Genomic DNA, 24,943 nt, shown 5'->3' on the forward strand with positions numbered 1-24,943 from the left:
CCATTTTAAACATAAAAAATCAAGTTTTCATTAAAATTTAGTTTTTCAATTAGCTCTAGTTAACAGTACCTAAAAACGGTTCATAACAAAGTCTTTATTAGGAATAATCTTCTGATATAAAATTCCTGAACACTTCAAAGCTGTCTATTCAGGTCAAAATGAAACTAGTCGTTAACTAAACATCACAAACTACGACCCCAGGATTAGAAACATCTGAAGAGGTAAAATGTAAGAAAGGGGAACTAAACAATTCCTCAGAAAATGCTATTACCAAAGTCAGAAATAAAGGTGGAAAAATAACTAGTTGACACTCCTATCACTCTTGGAAGTTTGTATTTTGGTATCAGATAAATTGGCCAGTCCTGCAGGTAAAAGTATTGACAAGCCAAACTTGAGGGAGACCAACTATAGATTCACAGAAACTAAAGACCGTGAACGCCTTTTCCATCCTCTGCCAATTCAGTATTCCCTATGTTATGATACATTTACTAGTGCAGGGGTTCTCAAACTGGGGGTCGGGACCCCTCAGGGGGTCGTGAGGTTATTACATGGGGGATCGCGAATGGTCAACCTCCACCCCAAACCCCGCTTTGCCTCCAGCATTTATAATGGTGTTATACATTAAAAACACTTTTTTATATATTTAAGGGGGGTCGCACTCAGAGACATGTGTGAAAGGGGTCACCAGTAAAAAAGTTTGAGAGCCACTGTACTAGTACAAATCCAACTTAAAAATATTTCAAGCAATGTGGCTTTCGTTACTTCTCTTATGAGACCATCCCACACCCCAACAGATTTCAATCTCTGAAATTTATTTCTGATATTCAGCCTAAATTTTCCACTTCTAAATTGCATTCTTTTGCTGCTGGTTATAGCCCTTCACTGCCCTAAGTAGTTGGTCTCTTAACTTGTGTTTTCATTTTTCAGATATTTGTAGGCTATTAAATTTAAATAAATTTAATGGAGATATCCTATCTCCTAGAACTGTGAAAGGTCATCGAGTCCAGCCCCCTGCCTTCACTAGCAGGACCAAGTACTGATTTTGCCCCAGATCCCTAAGTGGCCCCCTCAAGGATTGAGCTCACAACCCTGGGTTTAGCAGGCCAATGCTCAAACCACTGAGCTATCCCTCCCCCATAACCCTTAGTTAGGGTATTCATAATAATTATCTTCTCTCATTAGGTCAGTTCTTCTAGATCCCTAATTATATTTGTTGATCTTCTCTAAATTCCGCCCCCCCCTTTTGTCTGATCTTTCTGATAATACAGTGCACACAAGTAAATGGAATATTTCAAATGTGTTTGCTCCAGAGGAACACAGAGGGACCTCCTGTTCCATAACATGGTGCCTTTTGGATATGCAAGCCCAAAACTACATTGGCTTTTTTTTTTGCTGACATATCACAGCAATATCAGGTATAGAAATATCTTCCTTCTCAAGTAAAAATGTACAAAAAGGGACCACCTACCATCAAAGCTTTTTTGAAAAGTTTTTGAAGAACTGAAGCGGTACTGCATCATCCCTGTAGCAATATAGGACAGGTGACACTAGAGAATAGGCAGGGGGCGTGGATATCTAAACATACATATGCCAAAGAGCCTCTTCTATAAATGTCCCAAACCTCATGGATCCCTGGCTTTACCCAGAGACTGTCCCTGCCTCCGTTAGGTGCAACCTCTGGAGTAGATAAGAGGAACATGTGCCACTGACAATATATTATCTTGTTTAAGTCTTCTTCATTGTGGCTGTAGGATGAATACACTCTCACTTTTTGCCATCCTTAAACCGTATATCACTGCTGCCTTGTCATGGCTCTGGCCACTTCCAGCACATCTGAATCCACTGCCTTTGAACATGGCTTCACACAGCACACATGGGGAGTCAATGTTCCTTAGAGCAACATATGTAGCATGTCAATATAACATGTGCCCTGTTTCCAATAGGAAAATGCTGTATACAGCAGACTGTCACATACTCTTTTCCTGCAGTTAAAACACATTTGTCTTTAGCTTTGAGGGTCTGTCACCATAAGGGCTTGTGGCAGCTAGGAAGGGGCATACTGCCATACCAGAGTCACCGAGTCACATTCCATTCCACATTCAAGTGGGTACAATCTTCATCCATTGGATCCCTTCCATGCAACGTACAAAGGAACATACTGTAGGGGTTAAAGGATGGTGCCTGGAAATCTGGTACTTTTGACATTTTTGTTAGTATGCCAGTGCTTCCACCTGCTGACTATTCTGATCATATTCAATGCTCTGGATTAGTACAGTACAGGTCCAACACAGATATTTTTGGTTAAAAGAGTTCTATCTATATCACATGCAGCTAAAGAATATAGTGAAAATACATACGAGAAATCCCTACTTGTTGTTTTCTTATTGCTGGACCAATATTCAGTTTCTTATCCTTATAATTAAGTTTTTCAGCCTAAAACAAACAAAGAAAAACACTTAATATTCAGTACTTTTATTTTTTATTTTTTGGGTGCATATAACTACTGAAAGTAAAACTAGAAGTAGATGATAGTGAACACACCCAACAAGCTTCTTTCAGAGCTCTGATAGTGTACCTCAAGTACTAAGAAACACAACACTTTTACTATCTAAGTCCTTGGCTTCATTTTGCAAAAATTACCAATTGTGCTCCAATATGTACATGGTGCTTATTGTGAATTGGGCAAATGCTCACTAAAATTTACTTCTGAATGCCAATGGAGTTTCCTGACCAGCTACCAGAGACACAAATAATTGCTAGTAAAAATGCCAGTTTTACTTTTTTTCTTTTAAAAACAAATGTCATTATAAAATATATTTGAGTTTACTTTAAAAAAATTAACTATATTAAAACATGCAATTAATACACTGAAAGGCTACTATATATTTTATAAAGGATGACTGCAATAATTCAGCTGGTGTGCTGTAAATTCACACTCTGAGACTTGCAGCACAGCTGTGCAGGTTAGCGTTGTCTACACTGGGGGTTAGGTCAGCTTAACTACGCCACTCCGGGGTATGGATTTTCACACCCCTGAGTGACATAGTTAAGCTGACTTAATTTTCTAGTGTAGACCAGGCCAAAGTGTAAATTAAAGTAGGATGGGGCTACTTTTATTTACATCTTCTTTCAGCTCCTCATCGTTTAAAGGAAAACAACAAAGTGACTGCAAAAAATACTGTCAAATTCACAAAGTAAACCAACTGCAAACTTTTGCTAATCTCTTTCATTTATAGTAGATGTAAGTATTACTTTGCATCTACACTAGGTAAAACAAAAATAAGACAGCAATGTGATTTTTAAATTGTAAGTGTCCCTTTTATCCTGCTTCTGCAAAAGGAAATCTGGAGGAACCAGATGGCCTGATTCTCCATTTCCCTGAACACTTTGTAGTCATTTACACCAGTGCAAATGGGTGTAAAATCAGAATCAGGACCCAAGTTTTCACTGCCAGAGCTAGGAGGTCCAAGTACCAGATACAATATATCCATTAGGGAGCTAACAATAAAACCTCAAACCTTTTGCAGTTTTATTATCCAGAATATTTATTTAAAGAAAGATATAAAAGGAAATGCATAAAAATATCAGTTCCAGTCCAGTCCAAAGGCAACAGTCAGAGAACAGAATACTTTCCTCCTCTGGGCCCCAATTCAGCAAGATATTTAACCACTTGCTTGACGCTAAGCACTGTCTACGTGCTTAAAAGTTAGGCATGTGCTTTCCTGAATTTGAGCTCTGGAACGCAAAGGATGGTACTATGTATTCTCTTTCATGGCAAATAAACCTATTTAATGGAAAGCAGCTAGTAAGACATAACGAGTGTACAGTTTCCAGAGCTAAATTGCTTCCTGACACAGGTGGTGGGAACAAGCTCCTCTCTGATGATTGATGTTATATATTACATTGGTATTATCAGTCAAAATTTGGACTGCTTATATATATATATATATATATATATATATTATTTTAACTAGAGTTGGTCAAAAATGGGAAATACCATTTCATTAAAATTGCATTAAGAATTTCCCAGCTCTTTGAATAAAATTTTCAATAAAATTTCAATATTTTAAAAATTTCAACCAGCTCTACTTGTTGATAGGCTGCCACTCAGTCTAGAAGAGGCTTTGCTTGAGGTAACATCCTCTGGTCTTCTTCAGGGAACTTCATGAACACAACTGAGCCCATGACTGATCCAGCCAACATAGCCCAAGCAGGCCAAGAGAACAGGTTGCAAAAGGCTAAGGTGGTGGAGCCATCATGGCTTCCTATATCCTAGGAGAAGTACGAGAGGGAATATCCTGGCAGTTAAGAAAGGTCCATTCTGGGGCAAACCTCATATTCACAGGAGCAAGAATTAAGTGTATCTGGAAGTGGGCCTCAGATATCTCAGAGGTTTTTGAGTGAACCTCAGTGGTTCCTCCTTGATGAGCGTAAGGTTAACTTCAGTTTCCCTCAGCCTAAAAATATAGTCTCTTTTACAGATGTCTTATGACTGCTGGATTCTCTACTCAAGGAAATCAGAGCACCAGAAGGAACTGGATTCACAACAAACTTCAGATCCAAGCGAGTAGTATACACAGAAGAGGCTGGAAACAGCTCTCTACAAAGTTAAGGTACCTGACACTGAATCATCACCTTCACCTGCCTTAGTCAGCCCCAGAGACTCCCAGAACCCACCCTCCCTTAAAACTAAATCTCTGAGATGTCTTCTTAGATGTTCTGTGGGTTCAGAAGGGAAACTAATGCTACTGCTGCTTCTCTTCATTCTTCTGTACAAAGAAAGGAAAGCAACAAATCTGACCAACCGGCCCACAGACATCCTGGGCTTCTTTAATACCTTCAAATCCAAGCAGGTAAACACAGAAGGGACAAATATCCATTGGTAATGGATGTCTGCAAGCACTAATTTCAAATTGAAGAATTTACCTAAACAATGAGTATAATGATGAATATATCATCTTACCTCTTGCAAAATTTTTTGTGCATCTTCTTGAGTTTCAAAAGTGATGAAACCATACCTAAATAAAAATTACATAAATTATTTTTCTTGGCATACTACTTTATAACCAAAACCATGTTATAATATATATATTATATATTACATATTACACAAAATACTATGTTAAAACATTAAGTTTGAAAAGTAAAGCACTAAGAAGTTATGAAATGACAAATAAGGTTGCCTTGACAACCTTAATTTGGCCCCGAATGCGTATGAACTATAATAGTCTTTAATTACATGATCACATTCTATTTTTCTCACAGGACCACTGTCTCATTCGGTGAACAGTGCTTAATGAGCAGCTAGTCAATATTTTGTTTTATCCTCATTGTTCAATATATGACCCTGCTCTGAAGACAGAATTAACATCCTCATGGGCTTTTTTATGGTGGTCATCACTATAATATGACCGCTTTACAAACATTAATGAATTTATTTTCACAGCACCTGTGAGATGAGGGGGTATTATTATCCACATTTTACAGATGGGGAACTGAGTCACAGAGAGATTAAAGTCAAAAGTATCCACTACATTTTGGTGCCCAATTTACTGTACACTATCCAAACCCTTCTCTGAAGGCATAATTATTAATATCCTCATAGGCTTTTCTATAGCACTGGCCATTAGCATTTTAATTCTTCACTAATATTATTAATTTTCACAGCATTCTGTGAGATGACAGAGTGGTATTATCCCTATTTTAGAGATGGGGAACTCAGGCACAGAAAGTTTAAGGTAAAAGTTCTTCACCAATTTTGGATGCCCAATTTGAGACACCTGTGACCAGATTTTTCAGCACACTTAGCATCATATAGCATTTTGTATATTAGACACAGGTTCCTATTGACATCAGCTGATGCTGAGCGTGCCTAGCACTTCTGCAAATTAAACACCAGGGTAACAAGTAGGGCACCCAGAAAATGAGGAATACACAATTAGCGATCACCTGTGAAGAATTTGGTTTAAGTGACTTGCCCAGCATCACCTAGAAACTCTGTAACATAGTCTGGGATAGAATCTCATTCTCTAGAGCAATATTTAACTGCTTTAACTATGAAATCATCCTTTTTCTTCCTGCTGTCCACTGCCTCATTCACTACAGAACTTCCAATTTCTGCAACAAATAAAGCTGGGGACTTATAGACAACAACCTCCTTCACTACACAACCTGATTCATTCCCACAGCAGGTCCATCCTCTGCCATGAATGAGACAGGGGTCCTGTGGAAAAATAGTGTGTGATTATGTAATTAGAGAATGTATTATCATGCATATACACAAGAGAGCACTTACTTTTGAGTGCTTGCCTTTGCAATCTTAATGTTCTTTTAAACACCGTTTTTTATTTTAAATTTTAAAAAAGCAAACTGAAAAAACAAACTGATATCCACATAGTTCATCAGCAGGGTTGGACTCTACAGAGTCTGTGAATCCATCACACAGTCCTCTGTCACTTGAGATAACTATGTAACTGATAGCTGTGGTGGTAAGTTGTCATCCTCTGTGTGGACCGGAATTAGAGAAGAATGAGACACACACGTAACCTGTCGGTTTCAAATGTATTTGGTAACAGCAGAATAATGGTGAGACACAGGGATCATGGGTTCCATTCCAGGCTTTGGAGGGAAGTTTATTGTAGTTCGCACAGACTCTTCTGCAGACTTTTTGCTTTCGCACCCTAGCTTCTTGTTCCAGTCCAATTCTTCCTGTGTACCCAGTCCCAGTTTCCACTCCTCAGATTTCTAAACTCAGTCTCAGACTATTTACTTAGTCAGTGCAAATCTCCCCCCACTCCCAGTATCTCCCCCTCCTCACACCCTGTCCCAGTCCCCTTGCCCAACCAGTCCTCTTTTTCACCATTTCAGGCTCCTCAGCCAATCTGCCTCTCCCTTCTTACACCACTATCTCTTAGTCATAGTCTTCCTCTCTGGGTTCCTCATCCAGTCTCATCTCCCACCCCTCCCTGTCTCCTGATCTCAGCCTTTTTGCTCAAATAGTCCCAGTTCTATCCCTGTGCCACAGTTCCTTGACAGATGTCTCCCCTCCCCAGTTTCCTTTTCCACATTGGTTCCTAATCCAAGTCTCCTTGTCCAGCTACTCCCAGTCCCCTCTCTCACCCCATCCAATCTCACTGTCCCGCTCCCCCCTAGCCAACAAGTTCCAGACCCACCATTCCTCTCACCAGCTCCCACTCCCAGTTTCCTTGCCCAGCTAGCCCCGATCTTCGCCCCACCCCAACTCCCACTTTTTCTCGTTTCCTCCCACTAGCTCCCCCCTCTAGCTCTTGTCCCTTCTGCATCTGAATCAGGCAACTTCCTCTTCCATGCTGCAGGGCCCAATCAGGGCGGGGAGGGGTATGTGTGTGTCATTAAGAACACAAGAGAGAGAGTTTCCCTGTTCCAAGTTCAGGTGCCTGGACCCAGCATGCCCATAGCAGCCCAGAGCCAAACTGCACGGAAAGTCCTGCTCATCCCTGGGCTGCAGTGTGCCCAGAGTGACTGGAATCTTCAAGGATGTAGTTGCTAAAATCAAAGTCTCTACTGAGCATGTGTAAACTATGATTTTTCAAAGGCTTGTAACTGAGCCAAATTTGGGGCAATTTTAATGGGAATGGCAAAAGGAACATCCCTGACACAAAGGACACCCCTCCTGCCAAATCTCAAGTCTCCAAATCCCAAATCTCCAAAGCATGGGGGCACTGGAGCTTTTCAAAGAAAAGATCATCAGAGTTTTTTAAAATGGGCAAAATAATGTATTTTTTCCTAGCTTGAGACAGATAGCTGTCATGCAAAATTTCAGCCAAAATGGTTAAAATTTGGCAAAGTTATAAGCAATTGAAAATGGGGTATTTACGATGGGAAGTGCCGAGCAACCTTCGTAATAGGAGGAGCTACAAGACTCATCTGTAATGATTGTAAACCTATCAAGTTTTACTTTTTAAGGAAGAAAAAAAACAACACTTATAAAAGGAAGTTGGGACTCTATTTAAAAATGATAGCATATATGGAAGTCCTGGCTAAAGTTCAAAATGATAGTAAGGGGAGCTGCAAACTCATAATGAACTAAATCATTAAAAAACAAAAGCATTTTGGCTAATAAATATAAAAGCCAAGCAATTGTGAACTTCCAAAAACTGTGTAATATTCAAAATATGTAACAGTAATACAATTATATCTGAAGATACCGATAGAAAACTGTTTACTGCAATTAGGTACATTCATAGTGGCATTTCCTGCATACCAATATTTCTACTTCATTCACACTGACATCTCTCTTAAGGATTCATTGCTAAAGCTCTTTTGCAGTGCCAAAGTTCCTTTGCAGAGTCTATGGCTTTAAAGTTCTTTTAAAATATCAGGAAAATTCAATACAAAACCAATGTTAATAAGTGTTAAGATTCAGAAATCAAGCAAACTGTGGCCAGGTGTAGAGGAGTTATCTATTCTGCAGTACACAGGAGCTTAACTTCAGTTTCCTTTCTCTTTTCCCTACACAGCTGCTCTGGGGAAGGGCAATAAGAAGATCTTATTGAAGAGACTGAAGCGAAAATACCTGTGGGAAGAAAGGGTGCTACACCAAGGTACTGAGTGAACACTATGTTGGGGAACGTTTTTGTAATAGATTTTTTGCTTATGTTGAGAAAAAATTTACACCTGCTGAAAAATCTTGTTTGTTATAGCAGTTTTATTGCTGCTAAATCAACCTACCAGCTTAAAACAGATAAGTAAGTTAATTCAAAATGTAAGGTTTCTACAGCAAACTTTCCTCATCCACATTTCATGTTTGTTATTTATTATTGGCATTCTGGTAGCATCAATGTGCTAGGTGATGATTACACACCAAGGAAGATACAGTCCCTGCCATAAAGAGCTTCCAGTCTAAGAAAAAAAGCAACATAAAAACTTTGAGGGAGAGGAATGGATTAAAGTAGGTAAGCAAAATATATACTCTTCAGCTACCCCTCCATCTATTAATATTAGTCAGCTAGCTTCTTTTAGGTATCAAGGCTGAAGTAGAACTGAAGCAGAGATTTGGAGGATAGAGGAAATGCCTTATGGATCAGTTCAGGGAAGGAATTGTGTGTGTTACCAAGGGGTGCACTGGAAGAAAACACGAAAACCACTGTCAGAGAGGTAGACAAATGGAGGTGGCAACAGAGGCAGGTGCAGACATTGGGGATACCATGATGAGAGACAAAAGTAGTTAAGTAGGGAGTCGCAGAGTTGGTAACAACCTTGAAGGTGAGGAGAAAAGCTCCTCTCCTGGTGTGGGGCAGAAGCTTCTTCTTTTCTGTGTTCAGAGTGAGTTTCAGAGATGCAGTGACAAGGGACAAGGATGAATGAAGCTGCAAATTGTCTCACATCTGCAAACTTAAGGTGCTGAAAACTATGACAGCCTTGTACATAAGAATGGATCTAATACTTATGCAGGTACTCCATACCCCCGATTACAAGGGTCTTACTGAAACTCTTCGATGTGCTGCACAGAACTCACAGCTCAGGGGAAAGCAATGGTAATTTTACACCACTTTTACACACTCCTGATTTTGTGCTGCTCTGTGGCCCCTGGCACACACCCCTAGGGGCTTGGCTAAGTCATGGCAGCGTGTCCCCAGTTACCTATATGCAACATAAATGTTTGCAGTGCTACATGTTGTGGCCCTGCCAGCAACATGTCCCTTCCTCCCTGCCCCCGGTATGCCCTCTGCACTAGAGCTTGCAAGCGGCTCCTCAGAATACAGGCTTAGTTCCTGAGCTGGGGGAATCTGTTCCTGATTGGATTCAGGTTTTTAGAGCTCCTTTATTCCACTCTGACCCTTTTACATGATGTAAAGGGGCCAGAATGGGGATGAGGTTCTCACTCATATTGTAACACAATGGACTTTCTTGCCAGTGAAACTCCAGGTTAAAGGGAGGTCTAAGTGCTTAGAGAGGAGGAAAATAGTGACGCTAACCATATATTTATTAACACCACCATTCTGGGACACTGTAAGAAAGAAAACAAATGAACTGAAACTTGAGTGTTTCATATAATGCGATGCCAGTAATAATGTTATAAGCCATGAAAATCACAATCAACTTCTATTGCACTTATTCCACTTACTATGATGTTTTCAGTGTCCACAATGGATATATTGCAACTGTACTAACCCCTTTGATACTCCAGCTCTGTCATTTACTATCTTCACTTCTTTCACACACCCATACTGGGCAAAAAACTTCCTTAGGTCATTTTCATTAGTCTAGTAAAATAAAGCAAAAGAACAAAATGAATATAAATGGGTTTGTTTAGTTATTAAATAAGAAATAACCACAATATTGCTTTGGTTTGGACACATTTAACGATAAACTACTTGTAAATCCTGGGAGCAACTATTTATTAAAAACACTAGAAACAGAGAAAAGCCTCCAAGGTGAATGTTTCTGTGACTGTTTTGGGGAGACGGTGGGTGTGGGTGTGGAGGCAGGGCTGGGGTGTGAGAGCAAAAGAGAGAGAGCAGGTAATAATCTCAGTTTTTCTCCTACATGATTTTAATCTTCAGAAATAAATCTAAGTATCTACTGAATTTATATTATAATTTTACTTCAATAATCTTGTAACTCAATTATATCTGAATTCCATTTGGTCTCAGACAAGTTTTTCAGTTCTATATTTTAGTGTCGTTTATAACATGAGGCATTATAATTTAGAGATCATTTTAAAATTTAAAACTGGGCATATGTGCGTAGACTTCCATGAAGAATTTGCTAAGTTTGAAAAACAATCATTAAGATACAGTGAAGTTATTAGCCCATATTATGCAGGTCAAACTAAATTATCATAATGGTCCCTTTTTACCATAAAGTCTATTATTGAAACACTGTACCACAGATGCATAATATGTTCATTTTCTGTACTGATAAAAACATGCATCAAGTATTGTCTTCCAGAAGATTTATGTATCTAGAAGTACAGAGATTGAAACAAATACACCAGGCATTTGAATGTCTGATCCTGTGTGATTGTTGATTTGGCATGTGTTGAATCTCATGCTTCAAGGAAGTGTGCTGGTGCACATTGATCTTTGGATGCCTCAAGCCACTCCTGGATGGATCTAGAGTTCTCAGAGCCTCAAGAAGTATATCAGAAGTTTTAATGTGTTTCTTTGATTCACCAGTCGTTTTTTAAAATGTATGGTATATGTTGGAAAAATTATTCTTCCACTTCTCCAAGGTTTACACTGCCTTGTATATGCCTCTAAGGAGCAGGGGAGTTTTTACTGATTACAGAGTTAATATAAGTTATCATAATGGTTGTGTCATTGAGACATTTGATGAGTACTTTTTTGGAAGAATTTTATCTTCAAGATGTATTTTATAAAAAAGGTGCTATTTCTTGGTGCTGCAAATTCAACCCCACCAAAAAACAGAGACAGCGAAACTGTGTGCAGCCACAGAACTTCAAAAACACAGGGAAGAATAGTAGGCAAGAGTAGATCTGAGCAGGTAGGAAATGTACTCCAAGGACTCATTACAAGTAAGAAGTCTTCCTCTCTGCTTTGAAAATTAACCCCACTGAGTCCCACTGAAGATTAAAGTAACAATCCACCAAAGGAGGGCTTAAAAGTACTAACAAAACAGAGACTGTAGAATTGCTCTCCTGACTTGAATATCACACCTAGTCCCTAAATCCAAGAATAAAGTTTTGTAAACATATGAATACAGCTCTATATAGCAGCTTTATGAATATCTGTCAACAACATTTCTCAGAGATGCTGTGTAACCTGCTTTAAACAAGATGTACTGTACTCCTCTCTTTGGGTAGTGATTCTGTATACAAACTTTTCTAATCCATAGAAAACAGTCTCTGAGAAGAAGCTGCCTTCCCCTTGGATTTGTCTACAAAGATCAGTGTAATGGTATACTCACATCTAACTCGAAATTCAAGGCATATTTAATTTGTGCAATTAAACTTTTAGGTTTAAGAAAATATGATCATAGTTATAAATTGGTTTAAGTGAAATTCTGAAATAACATTTGGTGAGAATTTACGGTGCGAGCATTGTACTGTCTTATCATGGAAACCGGTGTGGAAAGGGATGAATTTTACTCACTCTACTGGATGATGTACGAGCCAGCCAAACCAGTTTTCAGGGAAAGATTCCCCAATGGCATAAAAGGTTACACAATGTTCTGGTCCCAAGAAAATGATGGTTCTCATATAAGGGGGAAGACGTGTAGCCAGGTCTCCCCAAACACAATGTCAGACCATGCCTATGCCTCCCAATGGGGTCTAAACCCAAATAAATCCATTTTACCCTGTATAAAGTTTATGCAGGGTACACTCATAAATTGTTCGCTCTCTCTAACACTGATAGAGAGATATGTATGGCTGTTTGCTCCTCCAGGTATTAATACATACTCTGAGTCAATTAATAAGTAAAAAGTGATTTTATTAAATACAGAAAGTAGGATTTAAGTGGTTCCATTGTCCTTTAAGTGTCTCTTGATCAGGTACTTAACTTCAACATTCCTTTCTCCAGGAACTGACCAAATGCTCTACTAAGGTTATTTAGAAATCAAGCCAGTACACAGCCAATATTCATAACTTCGAATACAAAAATGATACATGCATACAAATAGGATTAATAGATTCAGTAGATCATAACCTCTGAGATACGTTACATGGCATATGTAGCATAAAACACATTCTAAGCATATTTCCATAAAGCTTTATGGGAGGTACCGTCACCAGGGTATTAAGCTCCAAGTTACAAGATACAATAACTTCAGATATAGATGTAGAATGTCAACTAGACTTAGGATGACCAGATATCCCGATTTTATAGGGACAGTCCTGATATTTGGGACTTTTTCTTATGCAGGCACCTATTACCCTGTATCCCCATCCTGATTTTTCACATTTGTTATCTGGTCACCCTAACTAGACTATGAGAAAGGAGATTTGGAAGAACTGGTAGATGGGCCTAGTCAGAAGGTTAAAGAATTAAACTTGCCATACGATGAAGATTATATAAATTCTGTCTTACTATATATCTCTAGGAAGTAAAGGCAATGAGGGAACCTTGGTTTCAATCAAGGAGCAAGCTTCCTTGCCCACAAAACAGAAATGTGGACAACCTGGTGATGTCTCTTGTGGCAAAGAGGTCCATATTTAAGGATTCCCCACTTCTGTGTCCACAGAGTTCTTCAGAAACAATTTGAATTGTACACTGAGCATGCAGCTCAGTTTGTCCACCAGGATGCTTTCCTCGCCTATGAGAAACTTTATTTAAGCCAAAATATCTTGAGGCATGGTCAGAGTCTGTTGAGGCCTATTACCAGTGCAAAAGGAGTTTCAGCTTAGTTCTGGAGAATGTGGAAGACATATGTACATGAGACCATGATCACCAGAAACCTTAGGAAATATCATATTGTGTCCTGCGGTCTCATGAATATAATTTTCCTCTGGACTGAAATTGTCCTGTGGTCTCTTGCAGCTAAGCTGCTACAGAGAAGCAAAGACATGAAGGGAAACAGGAATAAAACAATGATACTAGATTTAATGCATAGTTATCAAGTGTCCAGTCCAATATGATGTCTAGAAGTTTACTAGAACTTCTAGCTTTTTTGTTGGCTCCTGTACATATCAGAATGCAAAGGCTATTGCTGTGTTCTTTAAAAGTGCTAATGTTGAGCGATAGGCTAAATCTGAGATGCTTGGCTCTGGCACTAGAGAAAGAGGACTGATTTACTTTGAAAATAGGATGTTAAAGACCATAGACTTGGCCTCTGTAAGCTTTCTAAGCCTTATCTGTCATTCTGCTGAACAGAGTGGAGCTTACAAATGAAAGAGACTGGAATTCTTCAGTCACAAATTGTGCATCAAGAATAACTGCTGTGGTGATTGTATCAGAGGAAATGAAAGCAGTAGAACTGGTTGGAAAGAGGAAACATTTTTTGTGAAAATTTTACTGAAAAACCTGTCTGTTTTTCCATCAATTTTGAATTTTTTCAACCAGCTCTAGCAAGCGGCTCTCAAGGAGTATGACACTCTCTGGCCTTTGGAAAGATTTCCTCCCAGATTGGGAGGATCTAAGATTGGCAGGAATCTATCCTAGGTTTTGAATCCACATCTCACTAAGCCCATTTGGTAGTAAGCTTAGCTGAAAGGGTTATTTCCCCTTTCCAATGAAATTCATATTCCTTACTCTCACTTTCTGAGGGAGAGATGACCTAAAGCTTTCCCACCTTTAGACCTCTCAGCTACTGCACAAACAATTAGACACCCTTCATCAGACAGGATAAGTATAAAACTTATTTGAAATACTGATGGTCCCTGACCTAGCTAGCCACAGGAAAGACAAAATCGGGAGGGAGACAGAAGTCTTTACCAGAATATTTTTTTATACAAAGAACTACTCTGCCCTCCTAGTGAAGCTCCAAATATACTGAAGAGCCTGTACAATTTCGTCTCAACAGTAAAAACATGAATTTCCAATGCCTGAGCCACATGATTAAAAAGATCCTGGAAGCTCTTGTAATTATTATGCAAGATATGCTGGGTAAATTGTCAGCCATAATGATGGACAAGATGAATATCCTCCATATCCATTCTTTTCTTTCTCTTAATCTGAGTCAGTGCTCAATGGGTCCTCTGACTAACTGCATTAAGGCAGAGAGGATACTGATGGTGGGAAAGAAGGAACAGCTAAACAGACCAAAAGAAGCAGAGGTCCACTGTTCTAAAGTGGTAAAAAAGAAAATGAGAGCAGCAGGGAAATCACCAAATGTTCAGATCAGCAAAGGAGTGTGCATATGGCCCCATATTTATTGCCTTTCGGAGGGTCCAGAGCATGTAGCATCAAGGCTGCATGTGTTCAGTTAGGATATGTACTAGCAATACTCTGTGGCAAATCCTTAAACAAACATGCTTACTTTTCCTAGATATTACCCTGTGTAACAGGATGGCTTGCCCCTTTATGGGTCACAGGCCTGTGCCCAGCCAACCCTGATTACTGAAGAGGCACACGTGAGCGAGATTAGCTAGCAAGAAATAGAAGAGGAGGAGGTAGAGAGAGAGTTGTAGAGACTACCAAAGAGAGGAGGCTTAGTGGTAGCTTTGGAAGATATACTCCTCAGGGCAGAGACTAAGGCTAGCAGGGTAACTGCCATATTGTCACTTTGGTTTGCTGTTTTGGAAAATGAACAAAAGCCTGGTCAGAACGGCCTGTGAGACTGTTCGTGTGTCTATTTGGTAGCACAGCCCTGAGGGAGGGGGAAGTTGATGGCAGGGCACTGCAGAGGCATCTCAGGCAATGAGGGGGTGCACAGGAGACATGACCCCACAACGAAGGAAAGAAAATATGCTTAACTTCCTTTTATTGTGAAATGGATGAAAAGTCAACAGAGCTGAAGATACAGATACTTACTAATAATATGGAGATGTTTGTTATCTACAGTACTGTGCTGTGTAGAAAAAAGGAATAAGGAGATTTTGTGATTCAAAGATGATTAATGTAGTGTACTAGATTATACATTTTTAGAGAAGAATTTAAAAAAATACTTCTAGATTGTCATTTTTAGCGTTATCTACAAAACATCTGTATTACAAATAACTTTTCAGATATTTTTAAAAAGAATGCTTGTAGCAGTTCAATATGCAAATAAAAATCACCATTTTTCTGTGGCAAAATCAGATAAAACAGAATTTTAAGGCTTAGTTTACACCTCTAATTAGGATATTATTGCAAAGACCACCATCATCTCACAGCCTTATATACACTTATACCTAAAATGCATAAAACTAATGAATATATAAAGTAAGACTAATAAAGAAAAAATATCAAAACATTTATTCTATTACTTATCTACCAAGATTAGAAAAAAATACCTTAAAATCGATTCCTCCTACAAAGATGCGATTAGGAATAACTGTTCCAAATCTTGGGGCACTCGTTGGGTTATTTAAAGGCACAGGTGACACAGTGTTGGGGGATGGAGACAAAGATTCTGCTTGTGTCTGATTTGTGGTTTGCTGTTTGAGAGAAAAATATTTTTGTAAAATTTATTTTTGACATTTTGTAGAGTATAAACCACTAAAGCAAAAAACATCCACACAGAAAAACATGTGGAGATTCTTTCAGAACACACAACATACTGAACAGTCAAACGTTTACCATGATTTATTTATTTCTAACCAATGGCAATTATCCACAATTCTTCCTGGGCCCTTATTCAGGCTTATTCAGTAAGGTACTTAAACATGTACCAAATAAGCATGTCATGTGCTTCAATACCCTACTGAATTGGGCCTCAGACTAAGATCTTTGGGTTACGGTCTATTTTTTATTTTGTTTGTACAGCACCCTGCACTATGGGGGCCCAATCTTGACTAGACCTTCTGTTGCTACTGTAATATAACATATAATAATGAGGAGCGCCTTACTTTAAACTGACAAAAGGCAGTCATCATCCACCACAGGATAGGATTCCCACTGCACTCCAATCATGAATAACAGAACTGGAATGGACCTTCTGTCCAACCACATGTCTCACAGACTGGACTCTGCACTATACTATGCTTTCTATGCATTTCCAAAATTATGTGCCTTGAACACATCTTGTGCCTGATTTTCAGAAATGCTAAGCACCCACAACTCCAAATGAAGTCAATGGGAGGAACAGGTGCCCAGCACTTGTAAAGATCAGGCTCCCAGGGCTGGATTTTCTGGTCCAGTAAGGCCACTTCGCTTTTCTTACACAGTGCAAAATGGCCTTACATTGGCTGTAAATTCTAGCAGACAATCCCCCCACAGTGCACGGGGAGTCTCTGCTGGTGTAAAGCTGACAAAGGCAACATAGTTGCCACCAATGCCAACTACACCTTACCCAGCCATAAGGGAAAGGGTAAGGCATAGCTTGCTGGAGCATGAGCATAGTGGAAGTTAGAATAGCTGCCCTACTGTTCTAATTTCCTTTGGTTTGGGCAGCCAAGGATCAAGAGACCATAACCAGCTCCCTGCAGCTGCCACTGTTTGACTGTCTCTATTTTAAAAAGGTTTAACATCCAAACTAAGGCCTGGTCTACACTACGGGATTAATTTGGATTTAGCAGCGTTAATTCGAATTAACCCTTCACCCGTCCACACAACAGAGCCATTTAGTTCGAATTAAAGGGCGCTTTAAATCGATTTCTGTACTCCACCTCGACGAGCGGAGTAGCGCCAAAATCGATTTTGTTAATTCGAATTAGGGTTAGTGTGGCCGCCACCACCGAATTAATGTGGTTAAAATTAATGGGGTAGTGTGGCCGCACACCACCGAATTAATGTGGTTAAAAACCGAATTAATGTGCTTAGTGTGGCCGCGCACAATCGAATTTATACAACCTGTTTCCCAAATTCGAATTATCTAAATTCGGATTAATCCCGTAGTGTAGACATACCCTAAGTGTATCCTTGCCTTACTCCAGTTTAGCAGTATCCTGTATAAATAATTTTTTCATGTAATCCTAAAGTATTATATATGTATGTTTTCAAATCACCCATTATGCATTATTTTTTGTCTTTCTGCATAAAGTTAAAGTCTCAAAATTATCCTTATGACTGCCAGTATTTAAACTCTTTTTTTGACTTTTTTCATATCAATTTTCATGTGTAGGAATCCGAAGAACAGTGGTTGAAATCCTGACTACATCGAAGTCAATGACAAAACATCTACTGACTTCACCTAATATTCCTGATGCAGTCTTACTCACACAGTAAGGAGTCATGATACTAATTTAATTTTATAAGTTATTTCTCTTCTAACATTGTACAACTGCTTGACCCATTAAAAATGGGTATCATATTTTGTGCACTTGCTTTCAATTTGTTATCCCACAAAAGTTCTCCATATTCGTTTTATAGACATATTCTGCCAAGCTATGATCTTGCATCTTTTCATATTGGAACTCCTACAATTAAGTTTTAATTTCCCCAAATACCTTGCTCCCTCTGAATTTTAGCATTTCATCTTTTGTGTATTACTTCTCAGTTTTGTTTCATCAGGAAATAAATGTAAGATAATGTTTAACTTATTTTCTTTCAGGACATTATAAGATATACTGAATAATAGTGACCCCAATACAAGGCCCTGCAGAACCTCCAATATCTCCATTTTCCCCCTTCCTCATGAGGCTGTTCCTTCTCTGAATTCTCAATGAGTTTTTTGGAAAAATTCAAGTAGTGTTCAATGCAAGGAAAAACTCTTCACATGAGAACACAATAGTAAGATTGAGAAAGAATTTTAGCACTCAGAAGTCACGAAACTCCCAAAGTTAAAGTTGTTCTTGCAATTAACTTTGCAATGATCCACATATATAGCATTTCTTTTATTCTTTTGACTTAAATTTAAAAAAAAAACCACACAATGTTTAACCTACTATTGATATAACACCTATGAGTTCTATAAGTAAAAGGTAAGAGAAAAATTATCTATTTTTTGTTTTTGTATATTTGAAAACACTTTGCCTTAATTTCAGTTTACCCTGAATACTGAATTAGTCAATTTCCCTTTTCTATTTATCAAGCTATTTATATAATCATAGGAAGGTAAGGCTGGAAGGGACCTGGTCCCAAAGTCCAGCCGCCTGCACTGAGACAGGACCAAGTAAACCTAGACCATTCCTAACAAGTGTTTGTTCAACCTGTTTTTAAAAACCTCCAATGAGGGGGCTTCCACAACCTCCCTAGGAAGCCTATTCCAGAAGTTAACTACCCTTATTAAGTTTTTCCCAATATCTAACCTGCATCTCCCTTGCTGCAGAGTAAGCCCATTACTACCTGTCCTACCTTCAGTGGCAGGGCTGGCTCCAGGGTTTTTGCCGCCCCAAGCGGCAGGGGGAAAAAAAAAAAAAAAAGAAAGCTGCGATCGTGATCAGTGGCACTTCAGTGGCAGGTCCACCGCGCTGCTTTCTTCTTCGGCGGCACTTCGGTGGCAGGTCCTTCCCTCCGAGAGGGACCGAGGGACCCGCCGCCAAATTGCCGCCGAAGACCCGGACGTGCTGCCCCTTCCCCTCGGCCGCCCCAAGCACCTGCTTGCTGCGCTGGTGTCTGGAGCCTGTTCAGTGGGCATGAAAAACAATTGATACAGCCCTCTTTATACTAATCCTTAACATATTTGAAGACTGTTATCATGTCTCACCTCAGTCCTCTTTTCTCAAGACTAAACATGCCCAGTTTTTTTAAACTTTCCTCATAGGTCAGGTTTTCTAAATCTTTTATAATTTTTGTTGCTCTCCTTTGGTCTCTCTCCAATTTATCCACATCTTTCCTTAACTGTGGTGCCCAGAATTGGGCACAGTACTCCAGTGGAGGTCTTACCAATGTCAAGTAGAGTGGGACAATTACCTCCTGTGTCTTACATACAACAATCCTGTCAATACACCCCAGAATTGTAATAGCCTTTTTTGCAACTGCACCACATTGTTGGCACATATTCAATTTGTAATCCACTGTAAACCCCAGTTCCTTTTCAGCAGTACTTCTACAAAATGCAAAATAACTGGTTAGGTGGTTGTACATTTGATTTTTTTCTTCCTAAGCATAGTACTTTCCACTTGTCTTCACTGAATTGATTTCACAGCAATTCTCTAATTTGTCCAAGGTCATTTTGAATTCTAATCTTGTCCTCCAAAGTGCTTGCAAACCCTCCCAGCTTTGTGTTATCCACCAATTTTATAAGCATATTCTCAAGTCATAAATGAAAATATTGCATAGTACCAGACCCACAAATGACCTCTACAAGACCCACTAGATAGCAAATAATTGACAACTATTATTTGAGTACAATCTTAAAACAAGTTGTGAGCCCATCTTATGGTAATTTCATTTTGACCACATTTTGCTAGTTTGATTATGACAATGTCATGTGGAACTGTCAACCTTACTAAAATCAAGATATACCATGTCTACTGCTTCCCCCATATCCACTATTCCAGTAACCCAGTCGAAGGAAATTAGGTTGGTTTGGCATGATTTGTTCTTGACAAATCCCTGCTGGCTATTCCTTATAACCCTATTATCTCTAGGTGCTTACAAACTGATTGTTTAAATTAATTTGTTCCAATATCTTTCCAGGCATCAAAGTTAGGCTGCCTGGTCTATAATTTCCCAGATACTCTTTGTTCCTCTTGTTAAAGACAGGTACTATACTTACCCTTCTCCAATCTTCTGGGACATCACCTGTCCTTCATGAGTTCTCAAAGATACATATAGGACTCCTATCATCCTAGTATATAAGCTCCTCACAATCATAAGTATTTATCCTCATAATACACTTGCAAAGTTCCCATCACCCCAATTTTACAGATGGGGAACTAAGCATAGAGACTGGACATGATCCAAATCCCACTGATCTCAATGGGAGTCTTTCCATTGATTCCAAGAGGCTTTGGATCATGCCATAAGTGACTTGCTCAAGATCATCCAGGAAGTCTGTGGCAGAGCTCGATATTGAAACCAGGCTTCCTGAGTCCCAGACCAGTGTCATAACCAAATTTCACAAATTCCCTCAAAAGAACTTGGTGTCTACATGTTTGGGATCAGCTTAATTACTCATTCATGTTGCATGTTCTGATTATGTGAATCACAGGATGGTTAATGTTTTTTCTGCCCTTATCATTAACAGCCGATTTATTTTTGCCACATCCTTGCTCCTGGTCAGCTCGTATATATGCTAGTGATCACACTCCAACTGTGTATTTCAGAGAGGATTTTTTAAGCCTGTGCTGAAACTGTAGAACAGACAAGTGTGACCGTTCTTGAGGCAGTTGATTGATTACTTTTCTGTCACTAATCGATGGCCTTGAGCCATTCCATTGATATGATGTGCTCTCCCATCCCTACAAACTAGCACCTAAAGTGATGATTCCATTGTGGGAGCCCACAGGCATCCCTTTAACTAGTTTTCAGCTTTCAACCAACAGCTTAAAGTATGACAGACATGGCAGCATTAGCAATTTTTGGAGGTCCTTAAGAGTTCAACTTCCACTGAGAGGGAGAGATATCTGAAGATAACAGAGAAGGATCTATAATTGTACTTTGCACTGTCTATCCTGAGTATGTCTAGTTTAGTGCTGAATTGGGTTCTCACATATAGAGGTTCTGCATAAGAATTAGCATAATTTCTTTCTGTTGAAAATCAGCTCTGTTGCTCCAGAAACAAACAACTATGGAGATGGCTACCCTGGTCAACATTTCAGCTTGACCCAGTCTAGCCAGTCATTCAGGTATGGCTAAATGAAAAGACACTCCTTTCTCATTCTCTTTACTCTGGTAAAAGTTTGAGATGCATCATCCAAAGCAAACTGCAATGTTTGACATAAAAACTGTTCCGGCTACAAAGCACTGGAACCACAGATGTAAACATAAAACCAGGTTATGGAGATAAGCTTCAATACATCCAACAAGTAGAACAATTCATCTGAGTAGATTCCTAAGAGACATCATTCAAAAACTTTTTCCCCTAAGGAATGTATTTACTACTTTGAACCTAATTCTGGATTGGTGTAAACCAGGGGTAGGCAACCTATGGCACGCGTGCCGAAGGCGGCACGCAAGCTGATTTTCAGTGGCACTCACACTGCCCGGGTTCTGGCCACTGGTCCGGGGGGGCTCTGCATTTTAATTTAATTTTTAAATGAAGCTTCTTAAACATTTTAAAAACCTTATTTACTTTACATACAACAACAATTTAGTTATATATTATAGACTTATAGAAAGAGACCTTCTAAAGACGTTAAAATGTATTACTGGCACGCGAAACCTTAACTTAGAGTGAAGAAATGAAGACTCGCACACCACTTCTGAAAGGTTGCCGACCCCTAGTGTAAACAGACTGAATAAAATTGTTGGGATATTTGAAACCAATTTCTGCTGTACAGCTATGGGGCCTAAGGCCATTGGAGTGACATTTTATGACCCATACATGGAAGAAACAAAGCAGTCTTCCTCCTATTAAGTTAAGGGTTGTGTGGATCAGCATATTCCCAAAACTCCTTAAATGAGGAGGTGGCGGCATCCAGGGCTCCAGCTCCTCTGCCTTGGAAGCAAAAGAAGCGACTCTTATCAGAGCCTCTTCTCAGACAATATGATCTGGCTTCTTTAAATCTGTAGCCGGACAGTGAGAACCAAAAGTGCCACTTAAGTGGTATATCCTGAGGAAGGCCAAGGCTCTTTCTATCTAGGAAGACTGTTGAATTCACTTTACTGCTTTACTGCTAGAAAGGGCTTCCCCATGAAAGAAAGTGCCGAGAGACTTGTCTCTGACATCTGGCTGGCTGATCATTAATTTCTGGTTGCTATTGAGGTTGTAACAGATTTAGAAAGTCTCAAGGAGATGTCCTATCACGAGCATCCCCATCATGTTCATTTGTATTTTTGATATTAGGGTATGTCAACAAAATATTTGGGGCCTGGTGAGAGCTCAAGAGAATGGGATCTATGATACTGAGTCCGCTGGTTTTTCCTCTTCCAACTTTGAAGTTGGCCTATGGGTAATAAAGGACATATCATAATTTGTCTTTCCCTTGGCTCTGGGGATTAGGTATGGATCTCTCCCTTCCCTGGAGTATCCTAGTTCCCTAAGATTCTCCATTGTAGCTGGAATACTGGATCCTGAATAATGACCTTGGAACAGGACTTGTCCTTTCAGAATATCAAAAGCAAAAGGACACATTTACTCCTCAGAGGAGGAGGCTCATTTCTCTCTCTTTCTCTCTCTCTCTCTCTCTCCAACCTGGCCCTCTATTTTGAATGTCCTAATAGATGTCTTCATTAAATGCAAGACATCTGATGCAGTTTGGACTGAAATTTCACAGGCTTGCTCTGCTTTTTGCTGTGCAGCCTGGCTGCTGTAACCCTGAGATGGAAGAAGGAGATGCTGCCTAGTGGGACAAGATAGGGTGCAGCCCATAGAAGGGTTAGGATCTTCATTGTTCCTTATTTCCAAGGCCTTTTATTTTCTCTGTGGGTTGCACCTTTAAATTTCTGTCCTTCACCATGTATACAAAACACAACAGACATCTTGTTCTCAAATTTGCTTTTATCCTTGTTCAGTTTGTATCACCCAGACACTAAGCCTTTCACTGAAGAAGTTTGTTCTTTCTGGCTGTTAGTTTTAATCTAAATTAAAATAAAGGTATTTTAGATTGAACTAAACATATTTTGCTGTGTGTACAGAAACACAGGAAGTGGAAAGGAGGCGGCAGCAGCTGCCTACTCAGGTTTTTAAAGGCAGATGCAGTGTTGCTGCATGAACAACTCAAACTGAGGAAAGCAGTTGGTTCACGCTCTGCAGACCTAGGAGGTGAAAAGACTGGGGGGCTGGAGCCATATAGAAGCCCAGAGTGACCTCAAAGGAAGAAAGCCCAGATTTGTAAAGGTGTTTAGGTGCCTAACTCTGATTTCCAGGAGAGTTAGGTGCCCAAATACCTTAAAAAAACTGGCCCCAAATGCCTAGAGAACGTAGGGGAAAATTCACTAGCTGTCCCTGATACAGGCAATATAAATCCTCTCAGGAATGTATCTGCCCCATTCAATACCTAGGTCTCTTCACAATTGAGAGGGCCTTGGAAAGCTGGGGCTCCAATCCCTGCCCCACTCTTGCAACTGAAGGGGCATCTCAGGAAAAGGATGTTCTCACACTTTTACTTATATTGTGACTCTTTTACCTAGAAATAATAAAATGGTTACACTTTTCTTTAACCTGACTTTTCTTAAGCTAGTAGAAGGAATGTATGCACATTTTAAAATTAGCAAATGGCTGCACAAACTCCACAATCTCAATACATGGAAGCTTCCTGATCCGGGATGGGTGGTGCGGGGGAGGAGCTGCATGGCAGAAATCAAACTTCTCCTAGACACTGTCACCATTTAGATTACTCTTTATTTAGACTGTCTGCTTCATCTTTTAATTGTGTATCTCTCATTTATTCACTAGATAGTATCTTGTTCTTTTGTGCAATTTAATACTTTATGATCTCTGCTTTTAAGCATTTCTGGACAGTGGCAGCAAATAACAAGAAGAAAAAGAATATCAATTTTATCTTTAGCTTCTCGGAAACTGAACATGCAGTGAGTCAATTTAGTGTCCGCTAGGTGTCCTAATGCAGTGGTTCTCAAACTTGAGCCGCCGCTTGTTCAGGGAAAGCCCTTGGCGGGCCAGGCGAGTTTGTTTACCTGCTGCATCTGCAGGTTCAGCCGATCGTAGCTCCCACTGGCCGCAGTTCGCCGCTTCAGGCCAATGGGGGCTGCAGGAAGCGACGCGGGCCAAGGGACGTGCTGGCTGCTCTTCTTGCAGCCCCCATTGACCTGGAGCAGCGAAACACGGCCAATGGGAGCCGCGATCGGCCGAACCTGCGGACACGGCAGGTAAACAAACCGGCCCAGCCCGCCAGGAGCTTTCCCTGAACAAGTGGCGGCCCAAGTTTGAGAACCACTGTCCTAATAAATGACACTAAAACTATTCTACAGCCTTGATTATTCTCAATGCATGCCATGCCTAAAAAGAACTGCCATTCAACTGTATGCGAGCTAATTAACTTCAGTGTGAGCAAGTATCTGAAGATTGAACAATGAAAGCTATTAATTCAAATTTTGATAGGTTTATGGGGGTTTGTTCTTTATTTAAATCACTCATCTCTGTATTTCAAGTTAAAAGACAGTATCACAGTCTTAATTATATTTACCACATTTGTCAAAAACATCTATTCACCATATTAGAAATAAAATCAACAAAGGCTAGCAAATGTAGGCAGCTCATCTTTCTAGTTTCCTGTTACGAGTTCAGTTTGTCTTGATTCTGGATGTCACATTATAGACTCAGGACATAGTAGTGCACGTGGATGCACACTAAGATTCACTATTAACCCTGTATCACTTTGAACCAAACATCAATTTATTTCCTAGGAGAAATATCT

At 39.7% G+C, this 24,943-nt stretch overlaps 1 protein-coding gene across 1 annotated transcript in view; it reads right to left on the reverse strand.

The window, feature by feature from the left end:
* BOLL (boule homolog, RNA binding protein) overlaps positions 1-24,943 on the reverse strand; it is a 93,636-nt gene that overhangs the window by 59,969 nt on the left and 8,724 nt on the right. Inside the window, exons 3-6 of the mRNA XM_026647652.2 lie at positions 15,875-16,018; positions 10,153-10,244; positions 4,964-5,018; positions 2,358-2,433 (exon numbers count right to left, since the gene is read on the reverse strand). Coding sequence (XP_026503437.1) covers positions 2,358-2,433; positions 4,964-5,018; positions 10,153-10,244; positions 15,875-16,018 — 367 coding nt within the window. The remainder of the gene's footprint in view (positions 1-2,357; positions 2,434-4,963; positions 5,019-10,152; positions 10,245-15,874; positions 16,019-24,943) is intronic.

Source organism: Terrapene carolina, unplaced genomic scaffold (assembly GCF_002925995.2).
Source record: "Terrapene carolina triunguis isolate 2854851 unplaced genomic scaffold, T_m_triunguis-2.0 Scaffold62, whole genome shotgun sequence".
NCBI classification, from domain to species: domain Eukaryota; kingdom Metazoa; phylum Chordata; order Testudines; family Emydidae; genus Terrapene; species Terrapene triunguis.